Raw genomic sequence first — 18,347 nt, 5'->3', positions numbered from 1 at the left:
ACTGATTAAAATAGCATGCAGTTCCAAGTTGATGCTTGTTTTATTAGAATCTCATATAATGATTTTTAAATGTATAATTCCCAATTTATGACACTCAAGGATCAAAATCTTAAAGCTTGTTGCTCTTTTTCCAAAAACTGTAGGTTGTGAAAAGACATTCTCACCCAACATCTTCAGTACGTTAATTTCAAAATGTAAACAAAGTAGAATTTCATTTAAAGCATTTAATAGCTGAGACAAGCAATGTGAAAAGCTGATTTACAAAAGAAACAATACAACTTGACATTCATGCTACAAGTTTACCTTTCCACAACTGTTAGTACTTCCAGGTCAGTTCTTTCCACCAAAAAGATGCTCTAGTGGCAAAAAGATTATGCTGGGGAAACAACAACAATGGAAAGAGCACATTATACTTAAAATCCTTCTCTGAGAATTGTAATAACATGGTAATTTCTGTCCACCAGAAAGAGACAACACCAGCACAAAATAATACAGAGGAAGACTGAAAAAACAGAGGAAACATGAAGGATAACTTGTGCCGTAATGGTCTAGTCTCAATAGTTAAAGGGACTGGCATACGTTATGATTAACAAGGAGTTTTATTTCTTCCAAAACTAATTCACCTATCAAACAAACAGTTACTGCCAATGTTCAACTTGTGCTGTGCAGTGAACAGACTACTTTTGTGGGACACAGCTTTGACAGCTTTAGAGCACTCATTTAAGTCAGCGATGCCCAGCACCTGTTTGCATGCTTACTTTAATTTCAGTTTAAAATAGTGTCTTTGGGTGTCAAAGTTGCAAAGGTCACAGTTGCTAAGAGGCCAAATAAAGGTCATACTTACCTTCACGGGACTGAATGTCTGTCCCGGGAATGCCCTGTTAGAAGGGGGAGTGTTTAAGTCCTTTAGAAATCGGGCTGGAGATGGCACTCCTCAACTGATAAAAGCCGCATTGTATGAGGGCTATGACTGACGTCAGTAACCCTCCCGTGAGGAGTTTTTTTCCCCAAAGACAGCTCAGGAGAGGAACATTTATTGGGAATGTTGCAACTTACCACAAGACAAAAGGACACCCCTGAATGTTTCTTTGCCTTGGGAGACTTTGGTTTAACTACTGAAATGACATACCCATTCTTCAAGATGTTGAGTCACCTGAACTGTCAGAATCAGGCACTGTCTCTGACACAGGCTCAAACATAGCCATGACTGCATCTGCTCATAGCTGCAGTATTAGTACCTTCTCCAGAACTCTGAAAGACCTCTTCCTTCTGACTCCACGTTTCCTTTGTTTACCGTTTGGTCCATTTGCTGCAGTAGCTGCACTGCACCCTCAGCCTGACCTGCTGCTGTTCTTTGTTCAAGGTTAGATTCCACAGGTCCCCCTGTAAGAAACAGCAGCAAGAATAAAAGGGTTCAAGAATAAAAGGCTCACTCTGTCCACACTCCCCGCGTATCCAACAGCAGACCCTGAAACTGAGATGTGGGTCCAGACTCTGACTGACGTGAGGCCTGGGAGGTTTCAAAGCAATCACAATGCGGACTGATTTGGAGGTAGGCTTCCATCTCACAGACCAGCTCTGAAAGAGCTACGTAGCCTAGCTCTATGGGTGGGAACTGGTTACGTGGGAAGAGAGTCTCAGCCAAAATCATTGGTGACCTACCGATTCACGGTGGTTGTAACTCCTAATCTCCATGCTGGAAAATACCAAACACAATTTTTAAAGGAAAACTAATACCAATGTAACCCTTGCAGCTTTTGATTTAATGACCAACCTGAATGAAACAATCCAGGAATTCCTTACTTACGGAAACTCACTTGGTGACAGCCCACGATAAGGGATGCTGGACTAAACTCACACTCATTTTCTTTGGCGGCATTCTGAAAGGAAAAGGAACCCGAGAACTGTTACACAATGTAAAATTCTACTGTACAGGACATTTTTGTTTGTTTGCTTGCTTTAAGGACTAAAAAGCAAGGTCTACTCTCTTGTTCTGTGATTTTTTTTTTTCCTGCTACTATGAGGACTTTCTTCACCAATACATTTCTACCCCTCCCTCCTCAGGACATTCACAGGCCTAACAAAGCTGTAATTCATTGAGTACACTTTAATATAGCAGACAGTGAAAGAATAACAGCAGCTATGGCATAGCCAGAGATTTAAAAAAAACTTGAACAGAGGTGCTGTGGGAAATAACAGCCACTGGACAATACAGGCCCCTAGACATTAGCCCCGCTAAGACATAGTCATAGGAAACAGAGTAACAGGGAAGGGACAAAAGTGAAAAGTGGCAGAAGCAAGAGGTGAGCCAGGAATATCCACTGGGAAGGCTATCAGCAATACAAAGGACCACAAACAACAAAATCAGCATGTAAGCTTCTTTAAGAGAGAGGAAAATAACTCTGTCAGAGAGAGAAGACAATCGAAGAATAGATCCACTGCCCGATGGTGTTTCTCTTGTGCTAAGCTCAGGTTCCCGCAAAATCCCAAACTTTAGATGGCCTGAGATCTTTGCAGTTTAGTCTCAGAGGATTAACTAAATTAGGAAAACTATCTGCAGTGACAGGCTGAGCATCTCTCAGTTCTCTTTCTTTCTCTTTCTTTCTCTGACTTCTACTGGTGCACCTGCTAAGTGGAAAGATGTGCAGGCTCAACTCCGATCATCCTGACCAGACAGCCTACTGTCAAAACTGCAGGCCTGGAAGACATTTGGACAAGACCTGAAAATGCAATCTATTTAACAGCCATGTGACTGCAGCATTTCCATGCTCCTCCTTCTGAACTGAGTGCCAATGTTGTAAAGTCAATCCTACGTCTACTAAGTAGACAGATTTCCTTCGTGTTTAACGAGACCCTTCCCATTTTGAGATGCATTATAAAAACACCAGGTGGATTTAGATCCACAGTCACACACTGCTGGTAAACTGAACAAGAGCTCTGGACGAATGATGAGAAGAATCCTGAGAAAGTACGGGAGCTACTGATACAGTCTTTCCTAAACCTCATCTTTCTTCTCATCCGGAATACCAAAAGAAACCAAATGGAAAACAAACCAAATGGAAAGCACGTCACAGAAACACCTGGTTCTGATCTCCTAAAAATGCACAGAAGGGAGAGGTCATCCACCCATGATTTCATGTGGTACTCACAACACCTGGTCTGGTATTCATAAAGGCAACAGTTTGTGCGTGGACATCCCTCTCAGTGTAACAGCGCCCCGACTAGTGTAAATTTCAGGTACGAGTCATGGTGGCACAAGCATCTGTTCTGAAGAAGGTTCTTCTCACCTAAACTGGTATTTGCTGAGTTGAGGATTCATTCATCATAGTTCCAATTTATCTGGAAAGAGCTCAGGACATGTCCTCCCACATTAGTTAGCACAATATGAGGTTATGGTGATGTCTGCCACCTACCACATTATTTCTCAGGGTCCAACACGCTAACCTGGAGCTCCAGCTTTCAAGGACTCCAATGTTAGGGAAATTCAGCCACCGTACTAGGAGCAGAGGCATTCTGGGGACAATGATTGTAGCCAAGTGGGGAATAAAAAAAAGCATCTTTCAGAGGATGACCCACCAACAGAGTGTTTGGAGCACCTGAGGAAAGAAGCCAGAAAGGGCATGTGTAGAGACCTGTCACTAATCCTGCAAAGGTAAGCTGAAGGGAAAAAAAAGTGATACAGGCTTTAGAGACAAATAAGCCTGCTTGTTCTAGAGAATTTCTTCTGTACTGAATGCTTCTGAGGAGTTACCAGGCAGCCTCCTTCCTATCTTGAAATCCAACAAACCTGTCAAAAACCCCTCTTCTGAAATAAAGTTTTGGGCTTACAACAAGGTGAGGGCTGTTTCAAAACAGGAGTTTATCTGTGCAGGCTGAAGGTAACCATGCAACTAGCAGCACCTGAAATTGCAGGCTACTGTATATGCAGTGAATCCCTGCAGAGCAATTCCACTGGGACTGGCCCTTTGAAACCAGTTCTACAGGAGCACGCAGGCAGTATGGCCTGGCCATCCCAGATTTCAAGCAAGCCCACAGATGACGCTTGTGTAAAGGCTCAGCCAGTTGTGGAGAGGTCCAAAAGCTTCCTGAAATGAGGGCAGCATGTCATCATGCAGAAACACACAGAAATCCAGGTATTTGATGCAACTGTTCAGCTCCCAGGGAACAGTGGGAGAAGAAGCTGTTCCTTTTATACTACCAGGCAACTTTATGGACAATCCCAAGAGGAATGAGTTTGCCTCCTTGGAAAAGACCCTATCCTAAGAGTTGGAGAGGGAAAAAGGCCAGGAAGGCGATAGCATGGCAGGGATTTGAACTAAATTTAGAATGGGTATCACTATCCGGAAATGGATGAAATGCACTGGGACATTTGGGAGGATGGGCAACTGCCAGAAGAACAGGGGTATTGGGGAAGACCCTGTTACCTAAAGGGTGTGCCTAATGGCAGCTCTGTCAGAGCAGCCTTTTAGCCTGTGGGCTAAAAGAGAAAGAACCTTCCCCTCCTGACGAGGTCTTTGGAGAACAGTCGGTTTAGAAAGCAACTGCCAATCCCTCTGGAACAATCCTGTCGTAAATCTGCCTTCTGATGCCATAGTGAGAAAAGGCATGACACTGTTTCAAGAAGAGGGAGATGCCTGCAAGGCGATCTGCACAGAGACAGGACACTGGTGGGGAGCAGCAAGTACTCACACTGAAGCGTGTCAGCACCCACTGTTGGCCCTTCATGGAGTTCTGCACAAAGGGGCATCTGAAGTAAAAGAGGACCGGAGTCTTGCAGACAAGGCAGGGCATCCTTCAGGTTCATCTCTGAGAGGCTAAGCTCACCCCTAGAGTTCACAGCTTGACAGTCAGAAAAGCTGGTGTCGGCTCCCTGTAAAACTCACCCCTTGGCTAAGTTTGATAGGCAGGAATCAAAAATGTCCCGATGCAGGTGAAAAGGGGAAAAAAAAATTACCTGAAAGCATTTTTATGCTTGCCACTTTAAGAATCTAGGACTAAACAGATGCTGTTGTCTCTTTCTGAATATTCTAGAGCTTACCGTTTCAAATCCATGCTTTGCTTTATTCATATGGTGAACGCACTTGGCTCCAGTTCTAAAAATAAGTCAGATAAGTAAGAACTGAGTTTACAAAAAGTCACAAAAAGGAAGCAATCTTGTAAATGGCTACTCCAAGTATTTCATTAGAAATCAGGATTTTAGTACCTTTAGCCAACAAGAGAGATGCCCTTAATCTGTATTTGTACTCATGTTTCAAAGTCTCATTTGAAAAATGAAAGTATGCACTCATTCCAGTATTAGGCTTTCTGCTTTTCTAGTAAAACCAACAAGCAGTTAAAGAGGGAAAAAGTGTTACGTGACATAGAACAGGGGACAAGCAGCGAGTTGAGAAAGTCTGCAAATCCTACAAGGTTACTGACACAAAGAGAAGGGCAGGCAGCAAAGAACCATAGAAAGATCTTACAAGACTCGGTCATGGAGCAATAAAATGACAGAGGAAACTCTGTACAGAGAGGTACAAAGTGATGCACATGGGGAAGAACAACCCTGGCTTCACACACAAAATAGTGCTCTTTGAGCTGATCAGTAGCACCGGGGAGCGACACCTGGAGATTCTGATAGCTCAACACTCAACAGCACCCCAAGAAAACCCAAATCCAAATTCTCCATGAGGACTTATGAGCAAAAAGAGTTTGTCCAAATAGAAAAAAAGATCACAAGTGGTCTGATTACAGTAGGCAAACTCCTTCCTGCAGGGGAATGCTCAGACTGAAGGAGCTCTTCGGTCTAACAGAGTAATCAGGGAAAAAATTACAGAAGCCTTGAAAAAGCTTTTTGACTGCAACTGTGGTCAAGCACTGCAACCGGTTGCCCGCAGAAGTTGTGGCATCCACACCCTTGGAGTCCACCCAAAACCTGAGGGGACACATCCTGGGCAACCTGCTCTGGGTGACCCTGCTTGAGCAGGACGGGTTGGACTTGATGATATCAAAGGTCCCAAAAACCTCAATGATTCTGTGAAATCCACAGATATAGATCTCAGCCCCAAGCTGAGAGGCAGCATTCATCAGCCAGCTCAGACAAACAGGCTGGGATACAGCTAGAAAACTGTTCCCAGTTCTTCCCTTGCCATCCCTGGCTCAGGTGTGCAAGCCAGTGGACTGCTTTGCCTAGCTGCTGAGTTCTCATCCCGCTGTGATTCTACAGATAACATTAGAAAAAAGGAGATAAGCAGGAAGACCTCTAGTTAATGGCATGGGAACCTGAAAGTATATGACAACTTTTCTCCACATATGGACAATGCTGCTTAGGTTCTGTCACCTATGGAAGAGAAGGAAAAAGACAGATGGGGCAAAGGATTACACAGGAATGAAATATGAAGAAGGCAGAAGAGACATTAAAAATATTGCTATGTGCCCTGGAAGACTATTTTGTAGTCAACTGACCTGTCCATACCCAACCGCAGGCATGAGGTCTCTGCTCCAACTTCCACTCTTCTCCTCTTCACCGTTTCTTCCACTGCAGTACTTTCTGACACTTCATTTCTTCTCTTGACCTTCAAAACATTGCAAACTTGGTATTGACAAAATTTGATGTTGACTTTTCTATTTTAGAACAAAATTCAGAGTTAATATACATTCATATTTTGCAAAATTGTTTGTGTTTATACAATGGAACCAAAAAATGGTTCAGAAATAAAAGATTAGCTCCCTTATTCAAACAGAAGATAAACACTGAGGGGCCATCCAGAGAATTATGCTCAACAGTTTTAAATAAGAAACACTGCTTTCCAGGGCATCCTATGTGCTCCATTTTTAGAGGAGGGCCCAGGAATGTAATTAGCAGGAATGTAATGCTAGCAGAGAGAGTGGGATTTCCTTCTGGGGAATTTGGACAGGACATCTTCACTAATTCACTCCCATCTTCAGACAATTACCCGCATTGAAAACAAACCTACCCTGAGCTCTCATTAAACAAAAAATTTTCCAAAGAAACTTAACTTTGTTGTTTATGACACATACAGCACCTAGGCAACTACTTAACTATTCAGCAATATTGACCTCATACAGACTCTCACAGTGAAGAAACCGTTGGACAGCTCAGCTCAGACCGGTAGAAAACACATTTAACTGAAGCCAGCAGGGCTCTCAGGTCCTGAGGCAGGACTTAAAGTCCGATGGAACTGACAGGAAGATTTCTCTCAACTTGGATGGTTCTAGGTGAGAATTCAGTGCCACCTTACGTTGTCTGACAGACACCTAGAAATAGGATAACTATAGCATTGCCTGTATATACACTCTGCTTCTCCAGACTATTTAGAATATAACTTTTAAAAAAAAAAAAGCAAGCCAAAAACACACACAAAACTTACAAGCTCATCGCTGCCCTTGTTTACTTCTTTACCTGTAACAGAGGTATTATCAAATGTGGTGAATATTTGGTGACCGGACTTTCTTCAACCAACTTAGAAGTATGTTTTTGCATTGCACCTCACTTTCTGAGAACCAGATAAACTACTTAGAAACCATGCTGGACTTGCATATGATACGTTGAAATTGAAAAAACACAAATACAGTTCTTTCAGAACTAGAATTCCTGGCTATGAATACCACATGTCGATGGGATGGGGACAATTGCTTTTCTTGAAGAAGTCAAAGGAGTCTTCAGAAGAGAAGAAGGAACTGAAGAACTGTTGGCATCACTCTGTGTTTTGGGCACCAGATGGAAGATGCAACAACATCTGGAGGATAGCCTCCAGAGAATATTGGCCAGCTAACCTCTGATGTGTGGGATCCATACATGTTTTCCTGAAGAAAAATCCCTGCCAACAGACACTTTTCAGTGCCTGCAAGTAACAGCACGTTATGCTGTGCATAATTTTAGAACAGAAACGTTGTACAACTCTCCAGGGAGGGCAATTAAATACTGGAGCAAGGCATACAGGGAAGGGAGTGAGTTCTCCACGTTTAGAAGTTTTTGCATCCAAACATGGTATATTTGATAGGGGATGCTACACGCAAGCAAATGGGCAACACTAAGAAATGACTACTTGTCCGTTTTATAAAGCAGACCAGAGTATCTACTAAGCAGTCATAAGAAAGAAAAACCAGCAGCTTTTCCCAGGGACCAATAATCAGAACAGGAAATAGTAAGAATAAACACTCAGTGTTCACAACAGAGGAGGTTAACTGCAGAGTCCCACAGAGGTCTCAGCTGGGGCCTGAGGCTGTTCAGGCAATTCACAGAAAACCTGGAAAATGAGACACTAGTGAGGTGACAACATTTGCTAATTACACAAAAGACATTATTACCATTATTACTATAATTATTTAGAAAAATAAATGCATTCCTTCTTTAGGAAAATAGAAACAAAGAGTGTAAAGTTCAATGTCAACAAATGTAGTCAAGCACAAGGATGAAAAATATGTGCTCCATATACAGCCAATGCTGACTCCAGCCTAGCTACTGACATTGAAGAACGAAGTTTGGGAGCCACTAGGCATTGCTTCATAAAAATACTAGCTGAAGAGTCAGCAGTGGTTGAAAAGGCAAGAGAAATTCAGGAAATGTTAGAAAAGCAATACAGGAAAAAAAAAGAACACACTGTTCTGCTCTATTTCAAATCCATGGTACAGCCATACTGCACGCAGTTTTGCTCCCTCTAATTCAAAGACACGGTAGAAAGGGAAAAGCAAGACATAGATCATAGATGTTTCCAGAAACTATCCAAACATAACCATAGTCCATAGTGACTTACCACAGGATAAGTTTTGCTGAAATGAGTTGAGTTCTAGATACATAGTGCAAATGTAGGGGTAAGGCACAAGATGGACATTCTCATGTTTGAATCTCATCTTCGACACTCGCTCCCATTTACTCAAATCTGAGAATCACAATAAGACTTAAGAACAGAGCACTAACATTTCAAAGAAGCAGGAGTCCTGACAATGTCTTCTTGTAAAGTTTCAAAAGCCATACCACACTGCACAAGTGTATAAGGGAGCAAATACAATCTGTCGGTATGAACTCTGCAAAAAACCACTAGTAACACATTACAAGAAACACGCATCCAGGTGATACTCTCCCATCAGTCACTTGTATTAACAGTGGTGTGTTTCCTTCACTGTATTTGGCTTCAGTCCTGACATTCTCCTGCAAGAAACAACATGCCAGGCTCTCCCAACCCAATGAATAAAACCTCATCAGCTTTCCCAACTAAAAAGTAATTCTTTTATAATTTTTTTTAGAAATTGAAAAGGACTAGGATCCATAGGAGTAGCATCACTACATTTACTTCACAGTTCAAAATGGGAGGAAAAATTGATATGAGAACTGCCACAGTTACAGACGTTCCTTCCTGTGGGTGCAGTTCTGACACCTAGGAGCTCATGCGTGCAAGAACAGATGACATAGATAGCAGTCTTCTTACACGCCTCTGAGCTCAGGAAGAAACAGGTAAAACAAATACTTTTAGTGCATTTGCTAGCAGAAACTAACATCCTGAGGACTGGAGATGGAGCCCGAGATTCGCCTAGATGAAGCACTGACACAATCAGTTCCTTTAAGGGATGAAATTGCTCATTTGAGTTTGGCTTCAAGGACTCCCACAGCTGGTGAGTAACTAAGAGTTATGCTACAGCGAGGAGCCAGACACCAGACACACAGATTACAGGACAACTCATCACACCAGGCCTCTGAGCTTGCAGTTCTCATCAGGACCCAGGGCTGGCTGAGCATGTGGATGGACTTCCAAGTTGTACAAATACAAGCTCATGAATCAAACACTCCTCAAGCATGCAGGCAAAACTGACTGAGCTTTAGTGAAGCAAACCAACAACGAGGCTTCATTTGTTTAGGTGTTTCCTGTCTGACAATGCTCTTGGCTACTGTGTCTTCCTGGCAGTAACAGGAATAAGTTGCTATCGTACATACCAGCTTCTGACAGAGAAAGAGGATGACCTCATCCTTGCCTGCTATTACGAGGTGTGGCAACAATGCAGTCTTCCAAGACTGGAAGGGAATGCCTTGGAGGCGGAAACACGTGGGTGGTCATTACTCTTGGGCACCCAGAACCGCAGGAGGTGATGCTAAAGGGCCTCATCTGATTCACAAACTGACACACCTTGGGATGGAAAAGGCTTCTCATTCAACTGGCTTACTTTTCTCTTCAACAAGAGCCTCCGGAGAGGAACTTCTTTTTATCCCTTTACACTAGAGCAACTACAATATTTAATCCTAATGTACCTTAGAAAAAAACTACTGCGGTCTAACTAACGGGCTAATGGGCCAGCATTGCTGAGCCTGTAAGGAGCATTTTACATTTTCTTAACCTTTTGAAACAATGCACTAGCTTTGCTTGCAATCGCATTAGGTGGGCTTCCTGTAACTTTATATATACACATTCATTTTCTCTGGCTAAATCAGATTTGGAATGCAGGGGTGTTTGTCTGAAAACACGGCAAAACACTCTTTTCACATCCGTTCTCTCTCTGGTGAAGGCAACAGCTGAGAAGGATCTTCAGCTAATACAAAACTGCAAAGCTCAAAGTAGTCATACTCCAGCTAAAGATCTGAACGCTACTAGACACGAATGTCAAATCAAGCAATGCCCAACACGTACAAGTCACTGAATCTTTTCTTTTACGAGTAGGAAAGAAAGGATACATGGAAAGATAGTGAAGTGGTCTGTAGAAAATGGATGTAAATCATCAAGATTTCCAAGGATTACTCGAATCGCTTCCTGGAGAGGCCAAAACAAGAATTGAAGGAAGAATATTAACAATATAGCCACAATTCCACTGGGAAGTACAGTTTCAAGGCTTGGGAAAAAATTAAAATTACTTTACAGTTTGCATGAATCATAGAAGAGGAGGTTCTCTTTTTTTTTTTTGCTTTTCCCCCTCCCCTTCTTCACCCCACTCCCTCCCATCACCTTAGAGTGCGCTGCACTAACACACTCATAGAAATTGAAGTGAATGAATATCTGAATCTTGAATTAACACAGAAGCATTACTACGGAGAGTGGAGGTGTGCTTTTAAATTTAAGAAGTCTCCTTTTTTCCAGCAAAACACATGTAGTATTGACCTGTTTCAAAAAGAAACATATTCCTCTTTCCATGGATATTGACCCGATTCAGTTACAAAGGAACTGTAATTCAGCCCCAACAAACTCCTGCTTTACAAAGAGGAAACTTTTTCTAGTAATACCTTTCAATATTTTCAAAAGTGAAAAAGAAAAAAAAAATTAAATGGTAATTTTCCATTATCAATTAAAATCAGCACATTTTCTTCAACAATATTTATAATGCTATTACTGTACTCTGAAGGTTTTTTTAAAATTAAGTAAAAGGAGCATTTTTAAGCAGGCAGTACATTTGTCTCATTTCCTCAGGAATGGCAGGGGCTTTCTTCCACCTCAGGAAGAAGACAACAACAACAGAACTCATCAGTTGCAACCAAGCTTGGTCACAAAGTAACGGCATCACTAAAAGAACGTCCACTGGTTCCACTAGCCCCACGGCTACGAGGAAAGCGTGTGCAATTTAGCATTAGATTAGCTCCTGTCAAGCTAGCTCACCAGTACTGCCACAGCTACTGAAAAAACAGCAGGGTTTGACAGCTAGTCCAGCCTGAGAACTTAGAAGCACTGGTCAGGTCTGGGGCTGAGAGCGAAACCATGGGAAAGTGCCACTGCAGAATGAATCTGAACAGGAATCAGAAAGGAACAGGGTGCAACCACCTCGACAAAGAGGAGTTTTCATTTGTCCAATTTTAACGGTCTGTAGCTTCTTTGAAATAGTTCAAATAAAAGCATTACTCTTCTACGCTAATGCTGCCTGTTGATGACAGTTTTCATTTACATCATTTTTTTCACCCTCGTACTCTCCAGAGAAGTTCACCATTACTCCCACTTGCAATGTTGCATTTGACAAAACGTCCTCAGTCCCATAATGAACAAAAGATTTGCTCAGCTTAACATTCAGCTAAGGTCCCGTGGACCTGCTCCATCTCCTACCTCTAACTCCTTGACAGCACTTTCAGTGTTGTCGAGATCAGGAGCGCTGTGAAACAAACAGAGAGAGTTAGTCCCACCCCAATCAAAAAGCAACGGAGCTACATTCGTTGTAAGAATTTAAACAACAACAAAACATCATTCCCATTGTACAGAGAAAATACTCAGCAGGCAGATGAATTCCTAACTTACTGTTCTTAAAAAACATCCATTATTCCACACAGACTGTTTCTTGTGAATTTTCTGCCCGTTTGTATTTTGTGTGTCTGAGGATAAAACGGATGAGAGATCAGATCTTTTCAGCCAATCCTCAGTAACCTTCAGGATTGTTTTTTTGACAAGGTGCCCTCAAACCAGCACCTCTGTCTTCCAGCCTATCATGATGCCATTCTACTCGAGGGACTAAAAGAAGGAACTGACAGGACACGTCTCTTAATCCCCTCTACGGTGCAAACCTGCAAGGTAATACGCCTTCACAGCATTGGAGCCTATGCCCTGTGATACTCGGAGTTGTGTACTGCCTGCATCAAACTGTGCTCCCAAATATTAACTACACCTGTTGTAAGCCAGATTCTCAAAAGTTGCTTGCTCCTAGGAACCGGCCAACAATAAAATGCACAGGGAGAGAGAAGGTCTTAAAGAAAATCCACACGCATTAAAAAGTAAACAAATCACATAACTGTTACTTGGAAATAAGTAAATACAGTGGAGCGTAAGGAATTACAGCATGCAAGTAGTCTCTGCTATATGGTTTGGTAGGCAGCCATTCTCATAACCTACACATTCCAGGTCCCCAGCCAGAACTTGGTCAGAGATGAGAACTTTCCTTCCTCTTCAGAAAGGCTCTCTCCTTGCTCGATACAGAACAAGTTAATGAAAGGAATTACACAGTGCGCCATAGCAGAAGGACAGGTATCACCCACCCAAGACTCATGTGCTGGTCATGAAGTCTTCATGAATCAGCAGGGAAACAACAGTTCAATTCAGGAAGGGACGTTCCCATGGTGATGAGGAAAGGAGGGTGGAAAGAATGGAATAAAGCAAGGCACCATCCAAGGTCTCATGACAAGGATGTCAGACCTGCTACCTGACTGCGAGGGACTCACTGGCTGGGTTGGGGGGGCAGGGCTTGGGGAGGAGGCTTTCTTTTAAGCCTGGAGTGTAGAGATGCAAAAACAGACATCTGAATCGTTGAAGACGGGAAGAACTTTCATTCTTACCTGGTTTTCCCTGGGGATTCAGAAGACCTTCAATGAAGATCACCTCACTAGCAAAAGCCTGCACACATGTGTAGATAATCAGCTCTGTGATCAGCTGGGATCAGCTCTTGCAACTTTTTCAGTGTTCTTTGGGAACCTGTCCTCAGATCGGTCACCACCTTACTGTGGGGAAAAGGAGGTTGCCTTCCCAGCTCTACAGGCTGACTGATAGCACTGCTTGGGGCATGAGGCTACATATGCACTTTGGACTTACTCCTTTACTCTCTCTTATGAATTGGGAGTGAATCCACATGCATTGAGTAAATACCCCCTATTCACCACAATGATGACATGATGGAGAAGAGTTTCATGAGTTTCGCTGTAAAAGGAGTTGCTTTTGCTATGGTTGACCATGTTGATGTGAAGACCAACTTGATGAGCTCACTACCAGTTCTAGAAGTTACCATGAAACAAAAAAGCTGCTGCAAAAGTCTCGTGTCCTCTTCCCTCAAGTATAACAATGAATTACAAGAACTGATGTTGCAATGCACACAAACTGTGAGACGTGCAGGGGCAATGACAGACTGCCAAACTCAAACAAATGTAGTGCTATCAGGAGATCAAACACCTGCAGGCTGTTCAGAAACATACGCACACTACTGGCAGTGCCTTCCAAAGGGATTACGCTGGGGGAAAGAGCTTACTCATGGACAAGAGCAACATTTCAAGGATCTATAGGACACCACAAGACATCTTCCTCTCCAAAATCAACACAGAACAAAACAAGGAGGAAGGTTAATCCTCCTGGATCTGACACTATTCCAGCAAAATACTAATAAGCAAAACTAAAGAAACAATCGTGTTTCAGTTCATCCCAAAATAAAGTCATACAACAGAATTTCAAAGAGACAGCCTACAAAGGAAAAAGAAGACAACTGCGGCATGAGATTTAATGGAGCTTCAGGTCCAGAGACAGCCTAATTGGCATGATGTTCATAGCACATTCTTAACCATTCTTCTGCAGCTAACAACAGTCACTTCAGAGTAAACCCAGGCTCTGGCAATGTCTGTTCACATCTGACTGCAAAAGGAAATTCACTCACACTCTACAGGCAGATGCTTGAGTCATTGCCTATGGCATTTTAGCTCTGCTGCAACCTCACTGGCATGAAAACAGGGTTTTCAGGAGGGCACAATGCTGTTCTGTTTCTCTGATGCAGGGATACTTGCTGACTCAAAAGGATCTCAGTCCTAGTTTCTGCATGATTGCCACCATCTGAAAAGAGATTTAACCCCAACAGTTTGCAAGACATTCTAAAAGCCTGTGAGGGCATCAACCTTGAACTGCTGTCTGTTGATGATCACAGCCTTGAAGGACGTACACAGGGAGCCAGATTATACTGAGTCACTGCTTGGGGAGGGGTTTACTAATATTTATGAATACGATCATTATTAATTATTTATCAGAGGCTGAGACAGCAACAAATCATAAAGTTTCAGACCAAGTTTGAGCACTACAGAACACTCCTCCTTCAGCAGGATGCATATAAGCATCTGGTTTGGAATACTACCCTTAAACCTGAGCAGCTCCAGCTCCTTTTCCAGAGTAGCTCAAACTTCTGTGATTATTATAGATCACAGCCTCCAGGATCCTGAGTCCCCTCTCAAACTAAAAGCTCCAGAGCTCCTTGACTGAGCTGGCCAAGGTTTTGCCCACTCGCAAAAGCACTTGCCCATCACCTCTGTGTGTCTGACCAGGGCAATACCCTCAGGGAAAGTCATCTTTTCACCTCAAAAGATTATCCTCTTTACTTGTCTGGTATCTTCCCCACTTGACCAGATTACTCAGCAACCTGTGCTTTAGCTACTTTGCTGGCTACTAACCAGAACTTCCTATTTGAGGCTTACCACACAACTGCTACCTCCCACAACACTCCGGTTCATTGTCCCCCCCACACACAAAGGCTGTCTTCCTTCCATGCCAGCAGTACCACAGACTAAAATACGCTCCCTTCTAGAAACTGAGAGAAGCAGTTATCCTAAAACTCCTGCTCAGCCCCTCTGCCTGCAGGAGAGGCACACTTGTTTCAGAACAAGACAGGTTTGTCACAAACACATTTGAAAGAGGAGTGGCAGTGGAAAGGGAACCTTGAGAGAAAAAATCCTGAGCACACGACAAACATCTACTGCCAGCAGCCAGTGAGAATTTCCAAAGACTTTCTACATCCGTGCCTGAGCACCAGATTGCAAGGCCAGCAAAAGGCACATTGCTAGTGGCAGAGAGCCCAAGAGATAAGTACACACTTTGAGTACAGAGCTCCCAGGCGATGCTGGTTCTGACTGGGATAGAGTTAATCTTCTCCACAGTAGCTACTGTGGAGCTGTATTTTGGAGGTGTACTGGAAACAGTCTTGATAACACAGAGCTGTTTTAGTTACTGCTGAACGGTGCTTACACGACATCAAGGCCTTTCCTGCTCCTCACACCGCCCCACCAGCAAGTAGGCTGGGGATGCACAAGAAGTTAGGAGGGCACAAAGCCAGGACGGCTGACCCCAACTGACCAAAGGCATATCCCATACCATATGACGTCATGCTCAGCAATAAAACCAGGGGAGGAAGGAAGGGGGGATGCTCGGCATTATGGCGTTTGTCTTCCCAAGTAACCATTAGGCGTGATGGAGCCCTGCTTTCCTGGAGATGGCTGAACACCTGCCTGCCAATGGGAAGTAGTGAATGAATTCTTTATTTCGCTTTGCTTGCCCACACGGCTTTTGCTTTATTTATTAAAACTGCCTTTATCTCAACCCATGAGTTTTCTTACTTTCACCCTTCCGATTCTCTCCCGCACCTCACTGTGGGGCAGTGAGTGAGCGGCCACGTGGGGCTTAGTTGCCAGCTAGGGTTAAACCACTACAAAGGCTCTAGAGCATCTCAGTTAGACACTTAGAAAATTTCAAAATACCATCAGCTAAACCAGCTGCTTTTTCCACTGAAGCACAAAACCCACACACACCAGTGAAACGGGAGCGCTTTTTACAGCACAAATTACTCTCTCAGGCCAACGTTCAGCCTGTGCAAGTGCAGTAGCCACTAAGTGACCACCTTCACGGTCAGTGAAAGAAGGCAGGAAACGAGGAGCCCCCAAGACCTGAATTTAGGGTCTCATATTAACTACTGCTACACGCAGTCATCAAACTGCAGGTTGACCTTGCAGCTTTAACATGCTTACCTGTTGAAGTTGCCATACCAGATTTTAAATTTGTACACAAGCCTGCCTGCATGAAGAAACCTTGTTTCAGGCAACGGATAGGCAAATGGTTTCAACGACATCTTTCTTTCTCCCTGAATGCCAGCCTAGGGAAGCAGGAGAGACAAAGGTAAAGTACTAAAACCCTTCACCAGATCTCATTCTGTCATACGAGAACAAAAGATTACATGCAATGTTCCTTCTAGAGGGCATTTGCAGAGAGAACAGATTTCCTACCACGGTCTCCTACAAGTCAGAAAATCGCTGATTCAAGTGTCCGTTCCAATAAAGCAGGGTATTTTTGAGCAGGATTAGAGGACAGGCTTTTGCGCTGATGGCTACCCCGCCTTCAGCTGCACTGCTCTGGAAATGTCACTACCAACGTCCCTGAAGCTTTACGGGCCTCTTACCCCGAGGGCTGGCAAGAAAGACCGGGCAGGACGGTGTCGCAGCCCCTGACCGACCCCAGGCTGTGAGGGACACCCCCGGCTGCTGCGGGTCCCTGCAGCCCCTGCGGGTACAGCCAGCAGAAATACCGTTCTCTCCACACCCGCACGTCTCCCCGCTGCCCCCCGGCCTCCGCCGGACAGCCACCAGCGGGAGGCAGTCCCCTGCTGCTCCCGCAGCCCCGGGGGCGGGAGGGAGGGGCCGACACTGGCCGGGCCTGCTGGGGGAAGGCCGGGACCCGCCGCGGACGCCGGCCCAGCGGCCCGGCCTGCCGACAGGGGAGATGTCGCCGCGGCCGCCGCCTCCTCCTCAGCCCCGCCGCCGGCCTGCGAGGCCCCCGGGCAGTCCCGGCGCTGGCGACCACCGGGCAGCCCACGGCTCCACTGAAGGGGAGGAGCCCCCGCCACGACCACCGGCCCCGCCTCCCGCCCTTACCCCAGGCGGTGCCGGGCCGGGGCTGCGGCCAGAGCGGAGCCCAGCCGAGCCGAGCCGAGCCGAGCGGCACGAGCGGCGCCGGCAGAGGGCCGCGCCCCCCAGCGGCGCGGAGGGCCGCGCCCCGCCCCGCCGCTGGGCGAGGGGCCGGTGCCCGCCTGGTGCGGGGGGTCCAGGCGGCGGTGTCAGAGCGGCTGCAGGCGAGGCCGGGCTCTCCTCGGGGTGCTGGCGGTGACGAGGGGCTGGCGGGCAGGACTGTGCTGCCCGGGGGTGGGTTTGCACCCCTGCGTACCCGCGTGCTTCCACTGGGCACAGCCCTGCCGCTGTTTTCGGGGAAAACCTTGAGCTGATCGGGGGAGCTGGAGCACAACCGACTCCTGCTGTGTGCACCGGCACATGGCCAAACTCTGACCAGCGGGGACAGGGAATGGCCTCTGCGGTGTCTCTGATGAAAGCTGGCCCGTGGGGATGCTGGGGGGGTCTCCTGGTCCAGCCAGAGATGCCTCCATGAGGATGCCTGTGGAGGGGACCCCGACCAGCACACCTCAGGCAGGGACGAGACAGCTTGTTGGTGAGCTTTCTGGTCAAGGGGGACCCTGTTTCAGGACCGTGGCGATGCTCGCTCAGCAGCACATCGCTGCATCGCTCGCACAGCAAGACTCTGGGCAAGTCCTTGGGGATGCTGGGGACTGGCCCTAGCTGCAGAGGGACACGGCATGGCGTGACATGGTGGGACACGGCACAAAGTGCCCCGTGTGCCCCAGCATGGCAACCCCTTTCCAGCCCTGGTGCAGGCGTGGGAGGGGGCAGAGGGGCAGGATGTGCTGGTGGTGGGTGCTGGAAGTGGCCGGGGCTGTGCTGCAGAGGTGGCATCAGAGGTGTGGGGAGGCTCCAGGAGATGTCTGGCCTGCCGCCAGGGAGGCTGGGGGTCGATCCTCGGCCTCTACAACAGCTCCTTTTCTTCCCTTTCTGCCTCACGGAGCTCCCTGCTGCACCTCTGCTCTGGGGC

General features: G+C 45.6%; 1 protein-coding gene across 1 annotated transcript; it reads right to left on the bottom strand.

Annotated features, from left to right (window-relative positions):
- Positions 1–330: 330 nt before the first annotated feature.
- On the bottom strand, positions 331–16,542 carry MAJIN (membrane anchored junction protein). The gene is made up of 10 exons (XM_075719285.1): positions 16,442–16,542; positions 12,015–12,060; positions 10,664–10,739; positions 8,757–8,882; positions 7,371–7,402; positions 6,445–6,554; positions 5,039–5,093; positions 1,808–1,880; positions 1,239–1,383; positions 331–376 (listed from the first exon to the last, which is right to left on the bottom strand). Exons 1-10 carry the CDS (start codon positions 16,540–16,542, stop codon positions 331–333), a joined length of 810 nt encoding a protein of 269 aa, XP_075575400.1.
- Positions 16,543–18,347: the final 1,805 nt, after the last annotated feature.

Source organism: Pelecanus crispus, chromosome 11 (assembly GCF_030463565.1).
Source record: "Pelecanus crispus isolate bPelCri1 chromosome 11, bPelCri1.pri, whole genome shotgun sequence".
Taxonomy (NCBI): Eukaryota; Metazoa; Chordata; class Aves; order Pelecaniformes; family Pelecanidae; genus Pelecanus; species Pelecanus crispus.
This window is presented reverse-complemented; position numbering and strand designations above follow the sequence as displayed.

Excerpts from the sequence above, each read along its gene's own strand:
- MAJIN (XM_075719285.1), bottom strand. The coding sequence starts at position 16,542 with ATGTCGTTGAAACCATTTGCCTATCCGTTGCCTGAAACAAGGTTTCTT. Across the intron at positions 10,740-12,014 it reads GTGCTGTCAAGGAGTTAGAG|GAAGCGATTCGAGTAATCCT; the intron begins GTAGGAGATGGA and ends TGGCCTCTCCAG. Across the intron at positions 1,881-5,038 it reads CAAAGCATGGATTTGAAACG|AATGCCGCCAAAGAAAATGA; the intron begins GTAAGCTCTAGA and ends TTTTCCTTTCAG.